This window comes from Ammospiza caudacuta, chromosome 3, assembly GCF_027887145.1.
Source record: "Ammospiza caudacuta isolate bAmmCau1 chromosome 3, bAmmCau1.pri, whole genome shotgun sequence".
In the NCBI taxonomy this organism is placed as follows: Eukaryota; Metazoa; Chordata; class Aves; order Passeriformes; family Passerellidae; genus Ammospiza; species Ammospiza caudacuta.
Window position 1 is genome coordinate 73,598,068 of NC_080595.1, and position 19,114 is coordinate 73,617,181.

At 43.4% G+C, this 19,114-nt stretch overlaps 1 protein-coding gene across 4 annotated transcripts in view; it reads right to left on the reverse strand.

Moving 5' to 3' along the window:
* Positions 1-18,282, reverse strand: part of ADGRF5 (adhesion G protein-coupled receptor F5) — a 46,398-nt gene extending 28,116 nt beyond the window's left edge. For 3 of the 4 annotated variants that reach the window (XR_009274511.1, XM_058800717.1, XM_058800718.1), the window contains exons 1-3: positions 18,047-18,282; positions 1,530-1,681; positions 274-417 (exon numbers count right to left, since the gene is read on the reverse strand). Coding sequence is in view for 2 of the 4 variants with exons in the window: in XM_058800717.1 (XP_058656700.1) it covers positions 274-375 (102 nt within the window). In the remaining 2 variants the exon portion in view is untranslated. The remainder of the gene's footprint in view (positions 1-273; positions 418-1,529; positions 1,682-18,046) is intronic. The other variant, XM_058800719.1, reaches the window with a different exon arrangement.
* Between the last annotated feature and the right edge of the window lie 832 nt (positions 18,283-19,114).

Consider the following 19,114-nt stretch of genomic DNA (forward strand, 5'->3'; position numbering starts at 1 on the left):
AAATCACCCAGGAGTAGATTTTTGGTCATGTGCACTTGTCCTGCTGTTGAGACAGTCCTGTCACCTACCTGCAAACATGTCACTTCTAGATATATTTGGTTCCTCTCTCCTAGGATGGGTGAATTCCATCCAGGAGCAGTGCCCACATATATGTTATGTACACTCAGCTCCAGGGACAGTAATTGAAACCAAAACCCCTTGCAGACCAACACAGTGAGAAACATGTTGTGTTTTGTTCAGTGCCTTCTGGAGAGACTTTAAAAGGATACTCACTACATAGGACAATGGATAGAAGTTTGAGCTCTGTGGTATCTGGCAGCAGGCTGAGGCCAGCAGGAAGAGGCAGTGGAGACCTGTAGTGGTTGGGGATGGCATTTTGCTTGGTGACTTTGCTCTGCAGACTGAAGTCAGCTGTATCTACTCAAAATAGGAGAAAGAAATTGTTTGAAGAAAGCAGAGTCCTGAGCAGATTCCTGTCAGGAACAAAGGAGTGCTGGAAATCTGCCTTGAGAAAAGTTGACTTTGGATCTTCAAATATCCCTCCTGCTGGTACTTGGGAAATGCACTGCCAGGAGACGAGGGAGCAATTAGGAATGTTGCTGCAAGCGAGGGCCTGCCCTCTTGCAGCAGGGAGAGCTCTGCTGCTGGCTGTATCCCACTGGAAAGGGTTGTAGCATCACCATGGGCTCAGGTACAGATGTCTGTGTGTCTGTTACCCCTTGGCTAGCAATGGACACAATGAAGAGTGGCATCTTCTGGAAATAATCTGTGTTATCTTGAGGTTTTAGCAAACTTCTCCATTAATTGCACTGAAGTTAACAAATAAGTAAACTAGAATCTAAGGACCATGTCATACAAGAATATAATGTGGTGCCTGAAATCACACACACACATATCCACACCCCAATAACATTTTCTACCTCATTAACTCCTGAGCTAATTTAGTCACACAGCAGACTGGATGATGAAACATAAAGGGAGAGGTAAAACATTCATGGACCCTTATAACAAGAGCTGACACATTTATGCAACCAAGGGGAATAGAGAAAGGGAGGTGAAGAATCCATAAAAGATAAATATTTTGCTGTGAATATGCACTTTCTGGTTATTCCAAACAAAGCACCTTCTTAGTTCCAGAATTAGCAACTAGTGGAGATCTAAAGAAAAAGAGAAAAAGGCTGAACCCAAGAGGATTGTGAAAACCATTTTAAGCACTGAGGAAAGGCTCTAAGCACAGTACTGAATAGAGCCTGAGTGGACAACATCAGCCTGATTAGAATCATGAACTCCTGTAAAATTACAATCTTTTCACATTGAAAAGGCTGCTCATCCAAACTCAAGTTTTGCAAGGCAGTGAATCACTAGGGGAAAACAGAAAAATCAGCACCTCCTGAGATCAGTGGCTGCCTATTGCAACCATTATTTATCAGAACTGAGGCTCCCAGGCAGGCTGGGGCTTTGCTGGCACTTTCCTGCTCAGATGAGTCCATGACGGAAAACAACAATATGAACATGATCTGTGGTCTCACCTTGTGAATTGTAAGAGGATGGCAAGGAGTTTATAGTGAAGCATGTACTTGATATCGCCAAGGTGGGTGCCCAGCAGGGATTTGTGACTTTTCTCACCAACTGTGATTCTTAGAGAGATCCATCTGGAGTGGGACTCCACCTGGATACTGACCTGGTTAAAAGATAGGAGGCAAAAGTAGGGATAAATTATTTTCTTTTCCAATACAGAGATGTTATCACCAGAGCTCTGCAGGAGTGAGGTGTAAGCCTGTACCTTGCTCTCTGTTCTCAAGTGATGTGGAAAAGGCAGTGGTCAGTGATGCAACACCATGGAAAATTTTACTTGGTTGAGACTAGCAAAAGCAAAGTCTGCCTGTGAAGATCTGCATTGGGGCCACAGAAGACTGAGTGACTTGATAATGAAATTCAGAATTCATAAGAGTAAGGTAGAAAGAAATGATCATGGCAATTTGTATTCTGTGATGGACTCTGAACTGACAATTACTACTCAGAAATGGGATTTGAAAGGAAATGTCAACTGAATTCTGAGATGCAATTAAAAAAGGAAAATTAATTTTAAGATATTTTAGGATATTAATGGAGGGAAAAAACCAAAACCAAAACAAAAAACCCAAACCCTCCAAATCAACATAAACAAAACAAAAACAAAACAAGAGTAAATAAAAACAAAATAAAATAAATAAACAAAGAAAAAAACTCCTCTTTTATCTAGACATCTGAGCTAACACAGTATAGCTGCTCTTATACTCCTATACAGCAATAACCAGAAAGGGCATCACAGTGATACAGAGTATTTTCCTAGCCCACTCCAAAATCAATTAAAATAAAAGAGTGTTACAGGCTTTTTTTTTTTTTTTTAATCCAATCAATGAATGGCTAACAGAATTGGGGGAAAAAATGTGGAGAATTTTTTTTCAGTTTCCTGGGCATGTCTGTCACTATATCCAGAATTCTACAAAAGAGACTATTTTGAGACTATTTTCCTAATTTGAAGACATCATCCACTTGTAAAAACCTCAAGACTTCCATGGATCTGGCTGATCCCAAGATGACAATTGATTAAAGTGGATCATGAGGGAAACATTATAAGCTGTGACATAAGTTCCTGAGATAGTGACATGACTTAATAATTGAAGCACTAACTAAACAAAGGTCTCTGGTAGCTTTGTATACTCAGCATATTCTCACAACATATGGTAAAAGAACGTAATCTGCACAAAGAGTTTGTTTTACACTGGTAACAGGTTAATGAAACAGATAATAGAAGGGCAAAAGGGTCATTAAACAAAATTTATGATGAGAGTAAACACCATCTGGCAGAGTTTTGCATCTATCTTTTGCCCTGCTCCCCAGCTTGCCTTCATATTCAAATGTTGTGGGTCAGCCTCTATTTCCAAACACATCTTCTGTGTGACTTTATGCAGCTGACAGCAAACACCCTGTTAATTGTACGTGTGAGACCCCATATAGAGGACAACTCATGTAAATGAGACCTGAGCTGCTACTCAGGCTTTGGTAGCTATTTATAGCTCCAAAACATTCCAAGCCAGTATCTAGAAAGCCAGAAAACCAACAAACAAGTTGAAAATGGGGAAAAGTATTAAATGTTCTTCTCAAGCAATGTGGCTGTTCCCTTTGTTTATTTAATTTCTCAGTGAATAAAGCATTGGTGTTAAACTTTTAGTGAGCAAATTCTCAAGTATCTGTCTACCTTCAGTGGGCAAAGCACACATTCCTCATTTCTCATACAAACTGTCTCCTGGGAAAAAATAAGTATCTTCAACTTATAAAGACCCAGAGAGCTAAAGATGTCCTGATTTGCCACGAAATGCTCATTCTCCACAGCACTCAGGCTGGAAAATATTGTTTCAAGTTAATACTAAAATGCAGAGGATTCCTAGAGGTAAATAGCAAGGTCTCATTTTAACCCAGGACATAAGGGAGATACATGACCTTCTTATTAATTTTTCTCTAAACTTCTCTTTTTCATGAATGCTGTAAAATAATTACACCTTCTCTTGCAAATCCACCCAGCACAATAGTCACCATCACACATTTTAGAAAATAAAGACAACACCCAGAGATTTAGTATGATTTACCTTCTCAGGTGGTTCAAAGAGAAGATCTTCTGATTAGATTCATCTTAAACATCATCTGCTTTCTACCATAGCTCAGCCTGCTCTCTCTAAGGGATATTAAACCACAGGAACTTTTATAATTAGTTGAACAAGTTATTGCGGCCCAGAAAAGAAGTTGCCTCTAGAGCCTGCACTCAAATTTCAAATGTGAGACTGAGCAGATACGCCACTGCAGAAAACCCACAAGGCATTTTAAGAGGAGATATTTCCTGATAGCATTCATCAGATTCTACTCATTATTTCCCCCTGCACTGATCTGAATCCCTCAGTGTCTTATCTGCAGATTAGTGGACTAACTTGTTCCCCTGCTGTTACTCACCTTCTTTGTTCTAACAAAAGAGGGTGTTGAGGACTGAAAGCAGCAAAATCATGTTTTGTAGCTATGGCAAAGTGTCTGTGGGCTATGACTTAAACTACAAAGGAGGAAATCCCTAAAATTTTCCTACCTGAGCTGGCAGCCTGCTTGCTGGGCCTGGAAGGCTCTGTGGAGACATATTTATGCCCTTGGAGGAGCTGCTCAGAGATGCAGACCTGTGGCTCTGATGGCTATGGGAATTCCCAGAAATCAGGGGAAATTCTGATGTGTTATGTATGTTCCTACACTGAACAATATCTGGAGCCAAGAACACACAAACAGGGGACATCTGTCCAAGTAACAGTGGAACCCTTCTCCCTACAGTGTTTGATAACAGTTGGTTATCAATGGAATTTGTTTCCACAGCAGTGTGTGAGGCAGTGACTGACTGAGCTCTGTGGAAATCCCTGGAATTAAGTTCATGTTGTGTTTATTTTTTAAACACTGATTAATATAGGAGTCAGGTCTGTTTCCTTTTCTGCAAACCTGCTCACCTGCTGTTCCCTGCAAGGTGGTGAGTCAGACCTCAGCTGTTTGCAGCAGTTTTAATGTGATTAAATTGGCATGACTGATGCCCTGGTTACCCTTACAGCATGTCTTTGTCTTCACTGTTGTGGTGCCATCGCTCTGATTTATTGCCCACTCAAGCTGGTTCAGGAATCTGAACAAGTAGAAGTCCAAGGCTACATCTACAGCACTTAATGCCACCACCTCTCTCTCTGTAGGTTGGTTTTATTGATGGCCTTGGCTTTCCAGATTTTTACTCAGTTTAACTCCCTGTCCCTGCAGAAAACTAAAGCAGCAATAAGGTGTCCAGATCACTTTCATCTGACTCTGCTCAGCTTAGAGAAGGTCTCAGTTAGTGCCAGAGCCAGGGCAAGAAGAGGAGCACCTAAGTGGCCCCAAGTAGGGAAGGGAGATGGAACAAGGGTTGGCAGACAGGGCAGGAGGGTAAGGACAAAGAAGACCTCTTCCTTTCTGCCCTGGCAAGCTGCTCAACATGAGTTCATGCTCTATCCCTGGAGAAAAAGCTGATCATTTTCTCCCAAAGTTGCTCCCTTGGCTGACTGCTGGTAGGTTTGAATGATCAGCAGTGCCAGTGCAGAGGCTGAGATGAAGAGGCTGAAGAATTGGCTTAGGCTGAGCCACCTGTGCCTGTGGTGGAGTCACACCTTCCACATTGCCAGGCCTTGACTGGAAAACTGGTCTGTGTGAAACCCGCTTTCCCCAAGCTTTTGTGGGTTTTTTTGTTGTTTTTTTTTTTGTTTGTTTGTTTGTTGGGGTTTTTTTTTTTGTTTTTTGTTGGGTTTTTTTAAGGAGTTGCTTATTTTTTTGTGGTTTCATTTGTGATTTTTTTTTAATTGCTGTTGTTTTTGGTTTTTTCCCAAAAATTTTAAGAAAGGGCATCTTGGGGGTGTAAGAATGGGAAAGAATGTTAGCAAGGCTTTCTTAAAAGAGGGTTTCTGCTCAAGGCTTATCATCAAGCTGCAGCCTAAAGGTATGAGAAATCTTGGTTTACTTTGCAGGAGAATGTGAAAATTATACAATGTCAGAGGATTAGGTATGTAATCAACTTGGTATGTGAGCACAGGGGATGTCCTGATCGTCCTGATGTTTTTTCCTGTACTCATTCATCACGTACTGTCATGTCACCAGAAACTGTGAACTTCCTGGATTCTAAACTCTCAACCCCACAACATTTTTATTTAAACATTTGAGTCTGCCATTAGCCTTCACAGGCTCAAGAAAGCAAGAGGTGTGCTAGAGGGCACTTGCTCTGAATCAGAAGTGCTCATCCAAACCAGGGCAGAGCTACAGGGGTCCTGTAATTCACTGGAAATGTGCCGTTGCAAAAGCATGTGAACACATTTCATCTGTCACGAAAGACAGGCCAGGGTAAGGTTCCCACACAGCTGCACCCTGGCAGATACTGTTCAAAAAGAAAGCAAATGTGGAAACAACTTAGAAATGAAGCTGTTGCAGCTCTCTTGGCTCACCCTTCCTCATTCCAGTCCTGGACATTCACACTTCAGTCTCATGTCTAGAAATTAATCCCAGCAATTTGTGTAATCAAACCTCACTGTCAACTGTATCTGAATGCAGAAAAAAGATGCCAGAACCTCTCAGAATCTCAGAAACTGGATGCAACACTGCAGATTCTTACACCATCTCATATTCTTGAGTCTGAATTGTGTGTGTTCAGACACCCAAAGCTGTGTTTTCAACATGTGAGGACAGAGTGAATCCCAAGCATAGTGGAGCTAATAGGTAGTTTGATTTGAGATAACAGTTTTTGGGGTGAATCTGACAATGCCGGGGGTTCATTTATTACCTCTATCTGTTTTTAGATAGTTTTGCTCATCTCAGTCTTGCAGAAATTATTCTGAAGGGAGTCCTAAGAAGCTGCTATCTAAATTCACTCACTGTAACAATGTTGAAATATCTTCTTTCTTTTTTTTTTTTTTTTTTTTTAATTTTTTAAGCAAATATTTTTAATTGGAGACCTGGGAGGTAACAAAAGTGCACTGTGTGATGCTGTTGATGTTTTGGCTGGAGCCCTGTGTCCGGATATGGCTGTATTGGAGAGCATCCAAAAGAGAGCTAGGACAAGAGCGTTGTATAACCTCAATGACAAGAGACATAATCTTGTGAATAGGCTGAAGGTTGTTCAGATTAGATAGGACAAGACTCAGGTATGGACACAATAACAGTTTGTCCCTTGAAAAAGGACTGATATGGATGTTCACAGCGACAGCTGGCTGAAGTTACACAGTCTGAAGCAAAAGTAAATATGCTGGCGATTATGGAAAATATGTAATTATAACATTTAGAAGCACAAAATTAGGCTACCCAGGGTGGCTGCAAAGTTTCCTTCAGCAGAGGTTTTTAAGAACAGGCTATACAATTGCTGACATGGAGGAGAGGCTTTGATTCTGCTTCCATGTGGGTTTGTGGCAGTAGGGTGATGGGTAGATTGTTTGCTGATCTCTTCTCATTACCTGTGTATCTATACACTTCAATTTGTGCTTTGAATTAATTCAAAGAGATTCAGAGATGTGCAAGAGCTCAGATCTGTGTTCTCAGTGCTGTGCTTGGACTGACCAGGGCAATGATTGTTCCCCTGTGCATGGCACTGGTGAAACATTAAAAATCTTGTGTTCTGTTTGGGGTCCCTCATGACAGGAAGGCCACTGAGGTTCTGGAGCGTGTCCAGAGAAGGACAACAGAGATGGAGAAGGGTCTGGAGCACGAGTATGATGAGGAGCAGCTGAGGGAGCTGAGGGAGCTCAGCCTGGAGAAAAGGAGGCTCGGGGGGACCTTCTCACCCTCTACAACTCCTTGACAGGAAGGTGAAACCTGGTGGAGGTCGAGCTCTGCTCCTGAGTAACACACAACAGGACAAGAGGAAATGGCCTCAAATTGCTCCAGGGGGGGTTAGATCGGACATTTAGAAAAAAGTTATTCAAGGAAGGGGTGGTCAAGAAGTGGAGCAGGCTGCCCAGGGCAGTGTTGAAGTCAGCATCCCTGGACGTATTTAAAAGATGTGCGCATGTGGACTTGAGGGACATGTTCTAGTGGTGGATTAGTAGTGTTGGCTTAATGGTTGGACTCATCACCTGAGAGTTCTTTTCCAATCTGTTATTCTACCTTATCCAGGTTTAGGCATTCCTTTCTTGACCTTTGCAGCACAATATTCTCACAGGTTTAAGCAGAGAGGAGGCAAACTGTACCTACAGCCTTATCAAGGGTTTCCCCAAAACAATATTTCCAGAGGAGGGCTATGGTTCACACCTTTTTCTACATCAGCTCACACCAGCTCACATTTTCCATCCTTGTTTGTGCCGTATTTATCTTTCCTTTTGACCTATGATTATGACTTTAGATTCCTCTATTCCTCTGTCAGCCTTCCCGTGAATTGTTGATGACCTTTTTACATAGCCAAATAATCTACATGGAAAGTGAAAATAATTTAGACCCAGCTATCTGAGGATCAGGCTCAAATCATACCACGACCATGCAGGACTTCCTGCAAGGAGAGAACAACTCTCTAGGACTCATGTTTGCAGGGCACAGAAGCTGAAATAGCAACCATTTACTGTATGACTGGGAGCACAGAGAACACTGCCCAGCTGAATGTCCAAATTATCACATTCTCCAGGCATTTCTAATACTCTTCGAGCAGCCAAAAGAAGTTTCTGTGAGCAATTTTTAACACATTCTGGACAGTGCCAGCCAGCCCTGCAATGTTTTTATAGCCCTTCTGGCACAGTTCACAGCTGGACTTACTGCTTGTCACTGGAGAACAGCAATCTGCCAGATCAGTGAGGGCATTCTTGCACGAATAAGCATCAACTGCCACAGTCACTGGCTGAGCATTATCTCAGGGAAGGGGGAAGGTGAGAAACAGCTTGGCACATTTGGAGAGGCATGAACACTGCCCTGGTTGCTGACCAGTGTACATCTGACCCCTCTGGGAAGATACCACACCAAGGCTGGACCTGTCGCCAGCCTCTCCCATGGGGCTGGGTGACAATACATCCACACTTACAGCCACATCACTGTGTTAGGACAGAAAGGGCATCTTTGGCAGGGTGGTGATGTCCACAGAATTCTTGGGGATGGTCCTGTGCACAGCCAGGAGCTGGACTCAATGATTCTTGTGGGTCCCTTCCAACTCAGCTTCTACTGCGATTTTGTGATAGCTCATGGCTTCTGTGGCCTTGGCAGTGTAGCATGATACAGACACCTGGGTTCTACCAGAGGCAGAAATAATGTGCTGTTGGCATTCTGTATAATCCCTTGCAGCAGGGCTGCCTCTATAGACATTGTCTTAGACCTGGGGCTCCTTACTTGGGTTCCTTTGCTCAGGTAACCTCTGTTCACTCAGAGGGACCTGGCCTATTCCACCTTATCCTTCTGTCTGACTCACCAACTCTGTCTCTTACAGGCAGACATATTTGTAAGATTTTCTTATCCTGCCTGTCATGTCTTTTTTCTAGAATCTCTCTGACAACATTTCTCATTTGATGTTAGATTTAAGAAAAAGAAGATTTCCTGGTTCTGGATTCATCTCAAGCACAATATCCAGCTCCTAAGCTCCTCGGTACAAGAGAGACACACTGAAGTGAGCCCAGCAAAGGGCCATGAAGATGATTAAGAAGTTGGAGCATCTGTCATACCAGGAGAGGCTGAGAGAGCTGCTTTGCCTGGAAAAGGAAAGGCACAGGGGGATCTTGTCAATGTCTAAAAATCACGGGACCTAAAGATATACCCACCCTGGAGTGGCTTCTCTGGTAAGGGGTTATAAATGCAGAAGTGGAAACAAGCAGTTCTGTTTTAGAGTTATGCTTCCCCATGCAGCCATCCCACATAAAAGTATTTTTTTCCTGTTGGCTGTAACCTTTCTACATGCTGTGTCTGGGAAAGCTGTCCCTCTTGTATCGAAATGGAGATGAATACACCTTTGGCATCATGAGGAAGAAGAAAACAAATAACCTTGCAGACACAACATATCTTCAATCAGCAGTTCTTTGTGAGGTGGGTATTAGTCCACAGCCTCAGTTCTTGGCCCTCTGCTCTGGCTGTGAGACATGTCCTGGGTCACTGAGGCCAAGAGCTCCCTGTGTGGTCAGGCAGACATATTCTGCTTTAAAGCCTCATTGTAAAAGCACTCAACTCTGTGCTCTTTACTCCTTTGTCCACACTGAGAGACCATTCTCCCCCCTTTCTAATGGGCTCTGTTAGCTTCATGTCCTGAACAGATTTGCCCTTGGTTGGATCCAAGGATTGTCTAGCCCAGTTGGTTCTATCCAATAAGGACTATAGCAGAGGCCCCTGGGAACAGTTTTACAAAAATGAAGTAAGTTTGCAGCAGCTCATCTTCAGAATGTTATTTTCACTTCTGGCTATCAGAGCTACAGGGATTTTTGGAGGCAAAGGCAGGTCATTGGTGTTTAACAGTTCTAATGGCCTATTAAAATAAATGAAGTAAATTACAGGAAAATCTATGAGAGTGTGCAGAATACATAATTTGCAGGAGCAAGGAGGTCTGAATTCCTTTGCTTGCTTTGAATCTAACACTCATTAGGGTCAAGTTTGATCCTTAATTGTCAAACTAGATAGCACAAATTTTTCCATGGCCTCTTACCCCATATGTCACTTTCACATTCCCCATCAGTTGTTGAGGATGAAGAGTCCTATGCCATTTTAGCACAGCAGTCCTCCTGCCTCTTTGGTGCCTGCTCTATATCTTTCCACTTTGGCTGGATTTTTTTGTGTAACATAGTTAAGCTCAGTTGCCCCGATGCCAGAATTTTCCTGTGGCTTGAACAACTCTGCCTCCCTTAGGTATTTTCGATGAGGCCTATGGTGCTGTGAGATCTGTGGAGGTGAAGGATGCCTGGAGAGAGGAACCAGGAGCTGCTACAGGTTAGAAGGTGTTAAGGGGGAGATCTGCTGCTGGCACAGGCACAGTTTGGCACAGTTTGGCTCTATGGCTGCCCAGTAGCCTGTAGCAGCTGAACCTTGGTTACCATTTGCAAACAACTATGGAACGTTTTCCCAGAGTCTTGAGCTCTGGGGCTAAAGCCTTGTTTTCAGTGCCTGTCCAGTTTGTTATTCCTCAGCCACAACAGAAGAGCTTTCCTTTCTCTGCATAAAGCATGACCTTTGGTTAGTGCGTAATAGGTTGGATGATCAGACAATGTTTGTTTCAGACAGAAAACACACAATGCCTTTAAGAAACACACACCCAGGCACAACAATATTTCATGGGAGAGTTGGCTGAAAGGGAAAGGGGGGACAAGGGAAGTTGCACTGACCTTAGATAACACATCTGAATGAGAACAAAAATAAAATAAACAGAAATTAATCAAGGACACAAAACTGAACTGCTTGGTGATAAGGATTCAAACAGGCAATAAACAAGCTGTGCATGCTTTCTTTGTGATATTTGTGGAGCTGTGTTATTCCAGCTCTGTGCCTAGTATGGTGCAGGGGGCTGAGTTTGATGGGATGCTCAAGGATCTCTCAGACATGAGCAGAGGCTTTGTTTTCTGTGGGAATAGAGGGGTAATTCTTACTTTTGTTGGTTTTGTGCAAATAGATGTCATGGCACTCATAAGTAGAGGTATGAATGTCCTCCATGCCACATGGCATGTTAATATGCCAGACTGAAAACAGTGATAGCTGCAACCAAAGTGAAATGGCATTTAAATCAGCACTTTACTGGAAAAAGAAAGCCCTGCCTAATTCTTGCCTTCTTCCTGGCAGTTCTTTCTCACTTCTGCTTGGGCTTTTCTCTACTCCTGCTAAGTCCTCCTCCATGACCTTCATGCTGGACTTTTGTAGAGAAGGAACAAAGAAAAAAAGAAAAAAAATTATAGCCAACTAATTCCACACTCCTATTTCAGCCCTTTGTTGCAGCTGGGTACCACATGCTTGGAAAGACTGTGGAAAAGCACACACCAGCTCACCTCTGATGACTGGGATGGAAGAAGGGATGTACCCATGAACTTTATCTTCCCTTGTGCTTTTTGGAGCATCTGCAGTGGGGTGCAGGCCTAATTCACAGTGAGAAGTAACACCACAAGACATTTGAAGCTCAGCACTGTGGGAGTACTGGGGAAGGAGGAACTTGCCATGTACTCTCATATCAATGTAGTAACGAGTGAGGTCTCACAATATCCGTTGCACTGGAATTTCCATGGGCTGCAATGAGTTTTGGATTGGGTCCCTGAGTCAGGCCAGACATGGGTTACTTCTATAGACTAAAGTACTACAAAGTTTGATGACTGCATGCTTCCTGCTCATTTCATTTTATTAACCTCTTGATTTTTTTCCTGTTATTACTGCAGCTGGCTGTGTAGGAAGCTCCTGTAAGTTGTGTAGGTGTCAGCCTTTTGGAGTTTGTACAATCGCGCTCTGGACAGAAGGTGTTTCCTGTCTGAGGGCTTGGCTTGTCACACCTAGCAACAAAAAGATGGAAGTACAGAGTACTGCCCACCTTTTGCACATTGTATCATATAAATGGAGGGAAATCCCTCAAACCAGTGAAGGCAGGTCTCTGTTGTCCATATATCTTAATAGCCTTCTCTTATGATGAAGCCTGAGAGAAAAAAAATAATTGTTTCTATTTTGTTCCACTGATTTAATTTTCAGCCTTACTATTTTTGTACTGATCTGTCTTTCAGAGCGCAGGAGAACTCAGAAAGGCTAAAAAGTGCTACTATTTAACTTCTTGGAAGGCTGCACCTGTCTATAATATTTTCAAATTTTTCTCAGTCTGAAGATAAACATGTCTAAAGTCTATTATTCATTAAAGTCTTCTGAACACTACTAAAACAAATAAGTCCCATCTGTGTTGATGATACCGTGGCTTGATCTCATGCCTGATGCCAAGGATAAAGATGCTTCTCTTCAGACTGAGAGTAGGGATGATCCAGACTTGTGAACCCCTGTGGTGCTTGTTGGGTTCACATGGCATAAAAACACAGCATTGCAAAGACAAGTTAAACCTGATGGCCGGTTTGACCATGAGATACAGCACCAAGGAATGGCATTTCTCAAGCCACAGGGTGCCTTTGGAGAGCTTAAATAAGCACCTGCCAGGAGATTTAGGGCCTGAGTAGATGAGCTGCTGAGGTCTCTTTCTGCCTTTCTTTAGGAGGCCTTGTGCATAGTTATCATGTTCCCTGTCTCAGCCAGTGCTAATGTCAAGATTCACAGGAATCCTTCAAAGAGCAGCATGGGCCAGGGGCTGTTCCCAGTCAGCAGCACAGCCTGGGCTCCTTGTTTAGGGAGAAAAGGAGAGTTCAGGCCCGTGGAGGGGAGCCATGCCCTGATGATGGCCTCAGGGCTAACACGCCCTGCCCTGCTGCTGTGACACTGTTTCTCCTAATTCTAGCATGGCCTAAAATAAAATGCACATTTCAAGAACAGGAAGGTTCTCCAGTTCTCTTCCAGCTCCCCCATCCCCCAGCTCAATGGGATGAAGTTGGTGCTGAACTTTGGTTGCATCTCCCGCAAGAAATTTTTTGAGGCCTTTGTGCTTCTCTGTGCTGATTCTACAGGCAATCTAGGCCTTGCTTCAGTAGGAACCTCCTCTGCTTCAACATCCTCAAAAGCACCTGGACTTACATTAGGGACAAAGAAAGCTTCCATTAACTGCTGTCAGATTGAAAGTTTGGTACTCTGATGCTGGAGCAGTGCTGGAAGAACCATTGCAAGGCTGTTCAGAAACAAGGCATTCAGGAAAAGAGCAGGCAGCTTTTAAAGCAGATTTTCAATAGCAACATAGAACACCTCCCCTAAAAGGACAGGCTGAGAGATCTGGGGCTGTTCAGTCTTGAGAAGAGAAGGCTCCAGGGAGGTCTTTGAGCTCCTTCCAGTACCAAAAGGGCCTACAAAAGGGCTGCAGTGACAGAACAAGGTGGGGATGGCTTTAAACTAACAGAGAACAGGTTTAGATTAATTATTAGGAAGAAACTCTTCCCTGTGAGTGTGATGAGGCACTGGCACAGGTTGCCTAGAGAAACTGTGTCTGCCCAATCCCTGCAAGTGTCCAAGGCCAGGCTGGATGGGGCTTGGAGCAACCTGGTCTAGTGGAAGGTGTCACTGCCCGTGGAAAGGACTGGAATGAGATGAGCTTTAACATCCTTTCCAACCCAAAGCATTCTGTAATTCTATGATTTTACATGCAGTGTGTCCTAACTGCAATAAGGGACAGTGTTTATGAACAGCAGTTGAACCTTTTAAGCCACAGACTTGAAACAGGATGGATAACAGGAGGAAGGAAGGAAGGAAGTGCCATCAGTCCTGTTTAATTGTCAGAGACGCTTGAGGCATGCACAGGCTCATCCGGGACCTCAGGCCTAGGGTCAGGCAACCCAAATTTTAGGGACAATGTGCAGGAATTTAAAGAATTTCTCTCTCAAAAAGGCACAGTGAAACAATTTCAGGAGTAAGGGCCATTCTGTGAGTAGCCTGTCATAAGGCACGTAGGGACATCTTTGGAATGAAGATGGCTTTCACACACTCAGTTTAATGGTCATGGAGGGCCAAGCCTGTGCTCACAGGATTGAGCCAAAGCAGGAACTCTAGTAGAGCTTTTCCTCTGAGCATGAACAATTGAGGGAAACTCTGTCGTTTTGAGGAATTTCCGAAGACAGTAAATTACATACTTGATCACAGCTCTATTCTGTTTTGAGGGAAGGCATTTGGAAATTAATATTTCATATTAAGATTTAAATAGGGCATGCATACAGCTCTGCTGCTCACAAGCACTCTCCAACCTGGCTGCCATAGCATTCTCCATGCTGGTGAGGTGAGTTTAAGCAGACCCGGGGTTGGCAGCAGCCAACCTTGTAAGCAGGCTTGGGCTATCGGTGTGCCTCAGTTCTCTGCTGCCACACAAAGATGATATTTGCTATCTCTGCTTCACAAGGTGCTTAGAGAGACCCTGGGACAGGAAAAACCCATCAGTGACAGCACTAATGATCTGATAAAGCAAAACATGTGGAAATACCTAGAAGGCAAATGAGATGTGGCTCCCTTTTCATCCAGAATGAAGGAATTCAATGCCAGGCAAAAGATATTAGATGACCTTTGAGGTCTTCCTGAAACAAGTATTACTTTGTGTAAATCAGCCAATGGAGATGACACAAGGGAGTTCAAAGGTTCTTTTCCTGGGCTGGGAAAAACTTCTGTTTATTCAAAAGTGGCCCATTGGAAGGTGTCTGAAGGGTGGGCTAGATATCCTGTTGTTGTGGTCTAAACAGGAACCTCCTCTGCCAAAATCCTGGTCTGAAGCTAAACACCCACACAGGCACTCGTTTACTGCCCATCTGTCAGAGAGATGGAGGAGAGAATAAGATGAGAAAAAGTACAAAAACTAGTGGATTAAGATAAATATAGGTTAATAGGAAAGAAAGAGGAAAGAAAAAGAAAACTGATGTGAAGGCAATCCTTCACTACGTCCCACAAGCAGATGTATATCCAGAAAATGTCCAAGCAATGGCAGGTTTGGAAGACAACCCTGACTTCCACCACTACTTTTTTGTTGCCGAACATGATGTTATATGGTTTGAAACATCCTTTTTGTGAATTCAAGTCAGCTTTCCCTGTTGTAATCCCTCCCAACCCTCATCCCACTCACTACAGAGTCAGTGGGAAGAAAGGGAAAGCCTTGATGCTCTGCAAGCACTGCTCAGCCATAGCCAAAACATTGGTATGGTGTCAACATTGTTTCAGCCACAATCCAAATAAAGCACCTTATGAGGAAAGTCCCATCACACATCACACCCATCTTGTTTGGATTGCTCAGATGGGAATTATGATGGAGAGGGGAGGGTTTTGGGGAAGAATTCATTGCAGGCTTCAACAGGAATAAACTGAAGTTTGTAGAAAAGATATAAACTGTGTGTAGACATGGTGGATTAAGGCTACAACATCCATGTCATGTCATGGGATGGCTGTGAAAGGGAAACTTCTTCCAGCCACCATCAACAGCAGATAAGCACTTGGAATAGGCTGCAAATGTAGACAAAAACTCCTTAACAAAGTCCACTGGTGCAGCATTAAAACATGCAAATATAGCAGTGTAATTACTAGACAATCTGCTACAGTGAACTATCTGCTCTGCAGGAGCTAATATTTTCTAAAAAAACCCCAACTGAACAAACAAGGAATCAAAACATTCGTTCATCAGAGAGAAACAAGCCATTGCAAATATTTTGCTATCCCTTTCTCATTTTACCTGTTCCTTCACACCCACCTTGTGTATTCCATCTCACCCACATTCTTAATACAACCAGTTCAGGGCCACTATCACAGCCCCACAGTTCCTGCCCTCACCCAGTGCTGGCTCAGGGCTCTCAGGATGCTGCCCAGCATAGATAAGGGGTAGAGCTGCTGTTCCTTACCAGCAGGGCAGGTGCGGGATCAGATTAACCCATGGGTGGTAACTGCCCCCAGGCAGGCGGAGCCACATGCAGGATCATTTGAGAAATAAACTCTATATAAACATGCAATCAGGGTGGATCTGCTCATGAATGTCAATTGAACCCCTTTCAAAGATCACAGTCCTGAGAAACTCTTTCATGGAAAATTGGAAATGGTTTTCTGCAAGAAGTTTGGTTTTACTGTAGATTCATCCCATTTGATCTTGAAAAGCCATGATTCTTGCTCAAGGCTGAGATTAATTCCAGCAGCAAACCATTTCAGTTTCAAGTGCAATAAAACCCCAGAATAATGCCATCTTTGTGGATGATGAAATTCACTTCCATGCTTATCTGCTGGGAAACTGTGAATCACAGCCCTGAGCAGTAGCAGCAGCAGGTAGATTTCTTGGTCAAGATGAATGGGTTAAAAAAAGGAACTCTAGTAAAGGCTGCACTGGTCTTTTGTGTTATAACAATGAGAGGAAGCTCTGCCTAGTTTGAGGAATTTCCCACGTCTCCAATTCAGATGTTGGAGAACTTCTTTATTAAGCCTGCCTAAGAGGTGTTAAAAAATAAAAATAACCAAGAAGATCAGGACAAAGATATCTTCCCAGTGCCTACACATGTTCTCTGTGTTTGCTTTTTAAACCTGGATCACCAGAGGCAAACTCAGATGAATTTAGGGAAGTTAAATAGTGACAGATGCCAAATAGTCACAGCACGTTCCTGCAGAGCTGGCTGACCCATCACTGAGTTCAGTTAAGTTTCAATGCTACCCAGGTGCTAAAGATTGGCCTCTAAATTTATTTAAATATCACTTCATTCTGCAATGTTGCCAGACATCACTGGACAATGATGAAATAGATGAGGAATTTTTTGGGTGAGAAGAAAAATCTATGGATTGCAAAATACCATTTTCATCATGCAACAGCAAGTGATAGAAGCAGAAGAGATGGAGCCTCAGGCTTTCAAATTCACAACATCCTTTGCTTTGCTATTTCCTTTCTTGTCACAAGCCCATTGCCTCATAAAACTGCCACTGAAAGTGTGAGTTACAGCATTCAAACAAAAACACCTTTCTCCCCCAAATCCAAAAGCTCCTCATGCACATAGGTGAGCATTGCTTTCCCATGACAGGGAGAGAGAAATGAGGTTGTACAGGGTCACATCACAGCACTGTTTTTTTTCTGAATCATGACCATTTAAGCAAAGTGGATACTTCTGCACCAGAGATGTTTGGAAATGGAGCAGAATTTTTGGGGATATAGACATCAACAGAGGTGAAAGCATCAGAAAGCCTCTCTGTAACCCCTCTGACACAACACTGGCAGCAGCACTCCAGCACAACACCATAAAATTTTCTTTCATTTAAGAAGCAGAAAACACAGATAGAAAAGAATGGAAACAAGCTAAATGTGATGCTCAAAGACAGTATACAGCAGTTCCTCAGCCTGTGGCTCTGAGCGCTCCAAGTTCCTCTCCCCTGTCAGCAAGTTTCACCTATCATGAAACTGAAGGGAGATTGCTCTTAGAAGAAACAAACCCGTTCTATACAGCTAACAAAATACAGTGCTTGCATCTGCACTGCAAATTCCAGCCACTGCAAGTACAAAACAAAGTGAAAAAAAAAGAAAATAAATGTTCTAAATGCTATTGCAGTTGACTTTTTTCTCCGAAACTCTGCAGCACAACTTAGGAGGTAATAAACGCAATGAGGATTAGCACAGCACTTCCATGCACGTCCCTCTCTACCTCTGCAGCCCCAAGCTTAAACTAAAGCAATCATAACCTCTATTGGCATTCACTAGCCAAGTGAACAGGCTGTAGCACATTGTGAGAAGCTTGAATGGCTTAATTCATTCCCTGAACAGCCAGAACCATCCTACAGAAAACTGCCAAGTAATCACCACAAAATGAAACTTGTGATGATTGCAGTCCCCCTGGCAAAAGCCTGCAGCAGGTTTACTGGTGATGCAAAGCTTGCACTACACTGTCAGAATCTGTCAGAATCAAATTCCTTCAAGCCACCCTTGCCCTCCCCAAAGCATAAATGCAATGCCACATTTCACACACAGCATCCATACCTGCAGGGCAACAAGTGCTGGTCCCCTCCGAGTCTTTTCCAAACTTGTCCTGTTGCGCTGGGATGGAAACTTCCCATCCAAGTGTCACCTCCTGCCTCAGCCTTTGCCCTTTGTTTTCCCAGGATCTGGAGACACACCTGCTTTTCCCTGTGTGCTGTTGCTTCTTGGGCTTGGGGTTTCTTTTTTTTTTTGTCTTGCTTTTCTTTTCGGAACAAATTAAACAGCCCGTAAGCAATCCTCAGTGAGCAGAGAAAAAACCTTTTGGCTTGTGGTGATTTAATCAAGCAAACCTCGTGACCTCCCTTTCCTGCGATCAGTGGGAACTGATCCCTTCTCCACCAGTGTAGGGTGGAGTTACAGCTAAAAAGCACAAGCTTGAAAGCTGGAAGGGCAGGACAGGTCTTCCTCCTCCGTTTGTTGTGTCAGAGAACATGGTGATTCCTGCTGCTTTGAAACGCAGAGGTGACCTCTGGCCAGGAAGGAACCTGGAAATATTTTCTAAGCGATTTCCTGCTGTTGGGGGGAAAGTGGATGTAAGGGACACTTGGGCGGGGGTGCTAACAGAGCTTCTGGGGAGTGTGATTTCAAGGTGAGCAGAACACTTTTTTGGTCATCAGGGATGTGAAAGTAAAAGAAATTACTTTTTTTTTTTTTTTTTAACCCAGGGTAAGCTGTTCTGAGAGCCTCGGTTTTCACTATATTGAATAATCTGGAGCCTACAGGTGCTCCTCAGACTTTCAGCTATGGTGCCTTTCATTCCCCAAGGTGCTGAGGTACTCTGCAAAGAAATAATGGAGAGCCATTCCACATGGAGCTTGTGTTCAGCAACACCCCAGCAATGCAGCTGTGCTGCAAGGGCTCCTTGTCAAGGTGCAGAAGAATTCTGGGCAGACTCATGCATCAAGAAGAACAACTTTTCCTGGAATAGCCCATAAACTGCACTGTGCAGGTCCTTTTGCCTCCAGCTGCAGCTCTCAGAGTGGGTTTTTCAAGCATTAGCCAAATGACTGCACCCCTGGAAGGTGGGGAAGGTGCCCCACAGCTCAGACCCTGGTTATTCTGATAAAT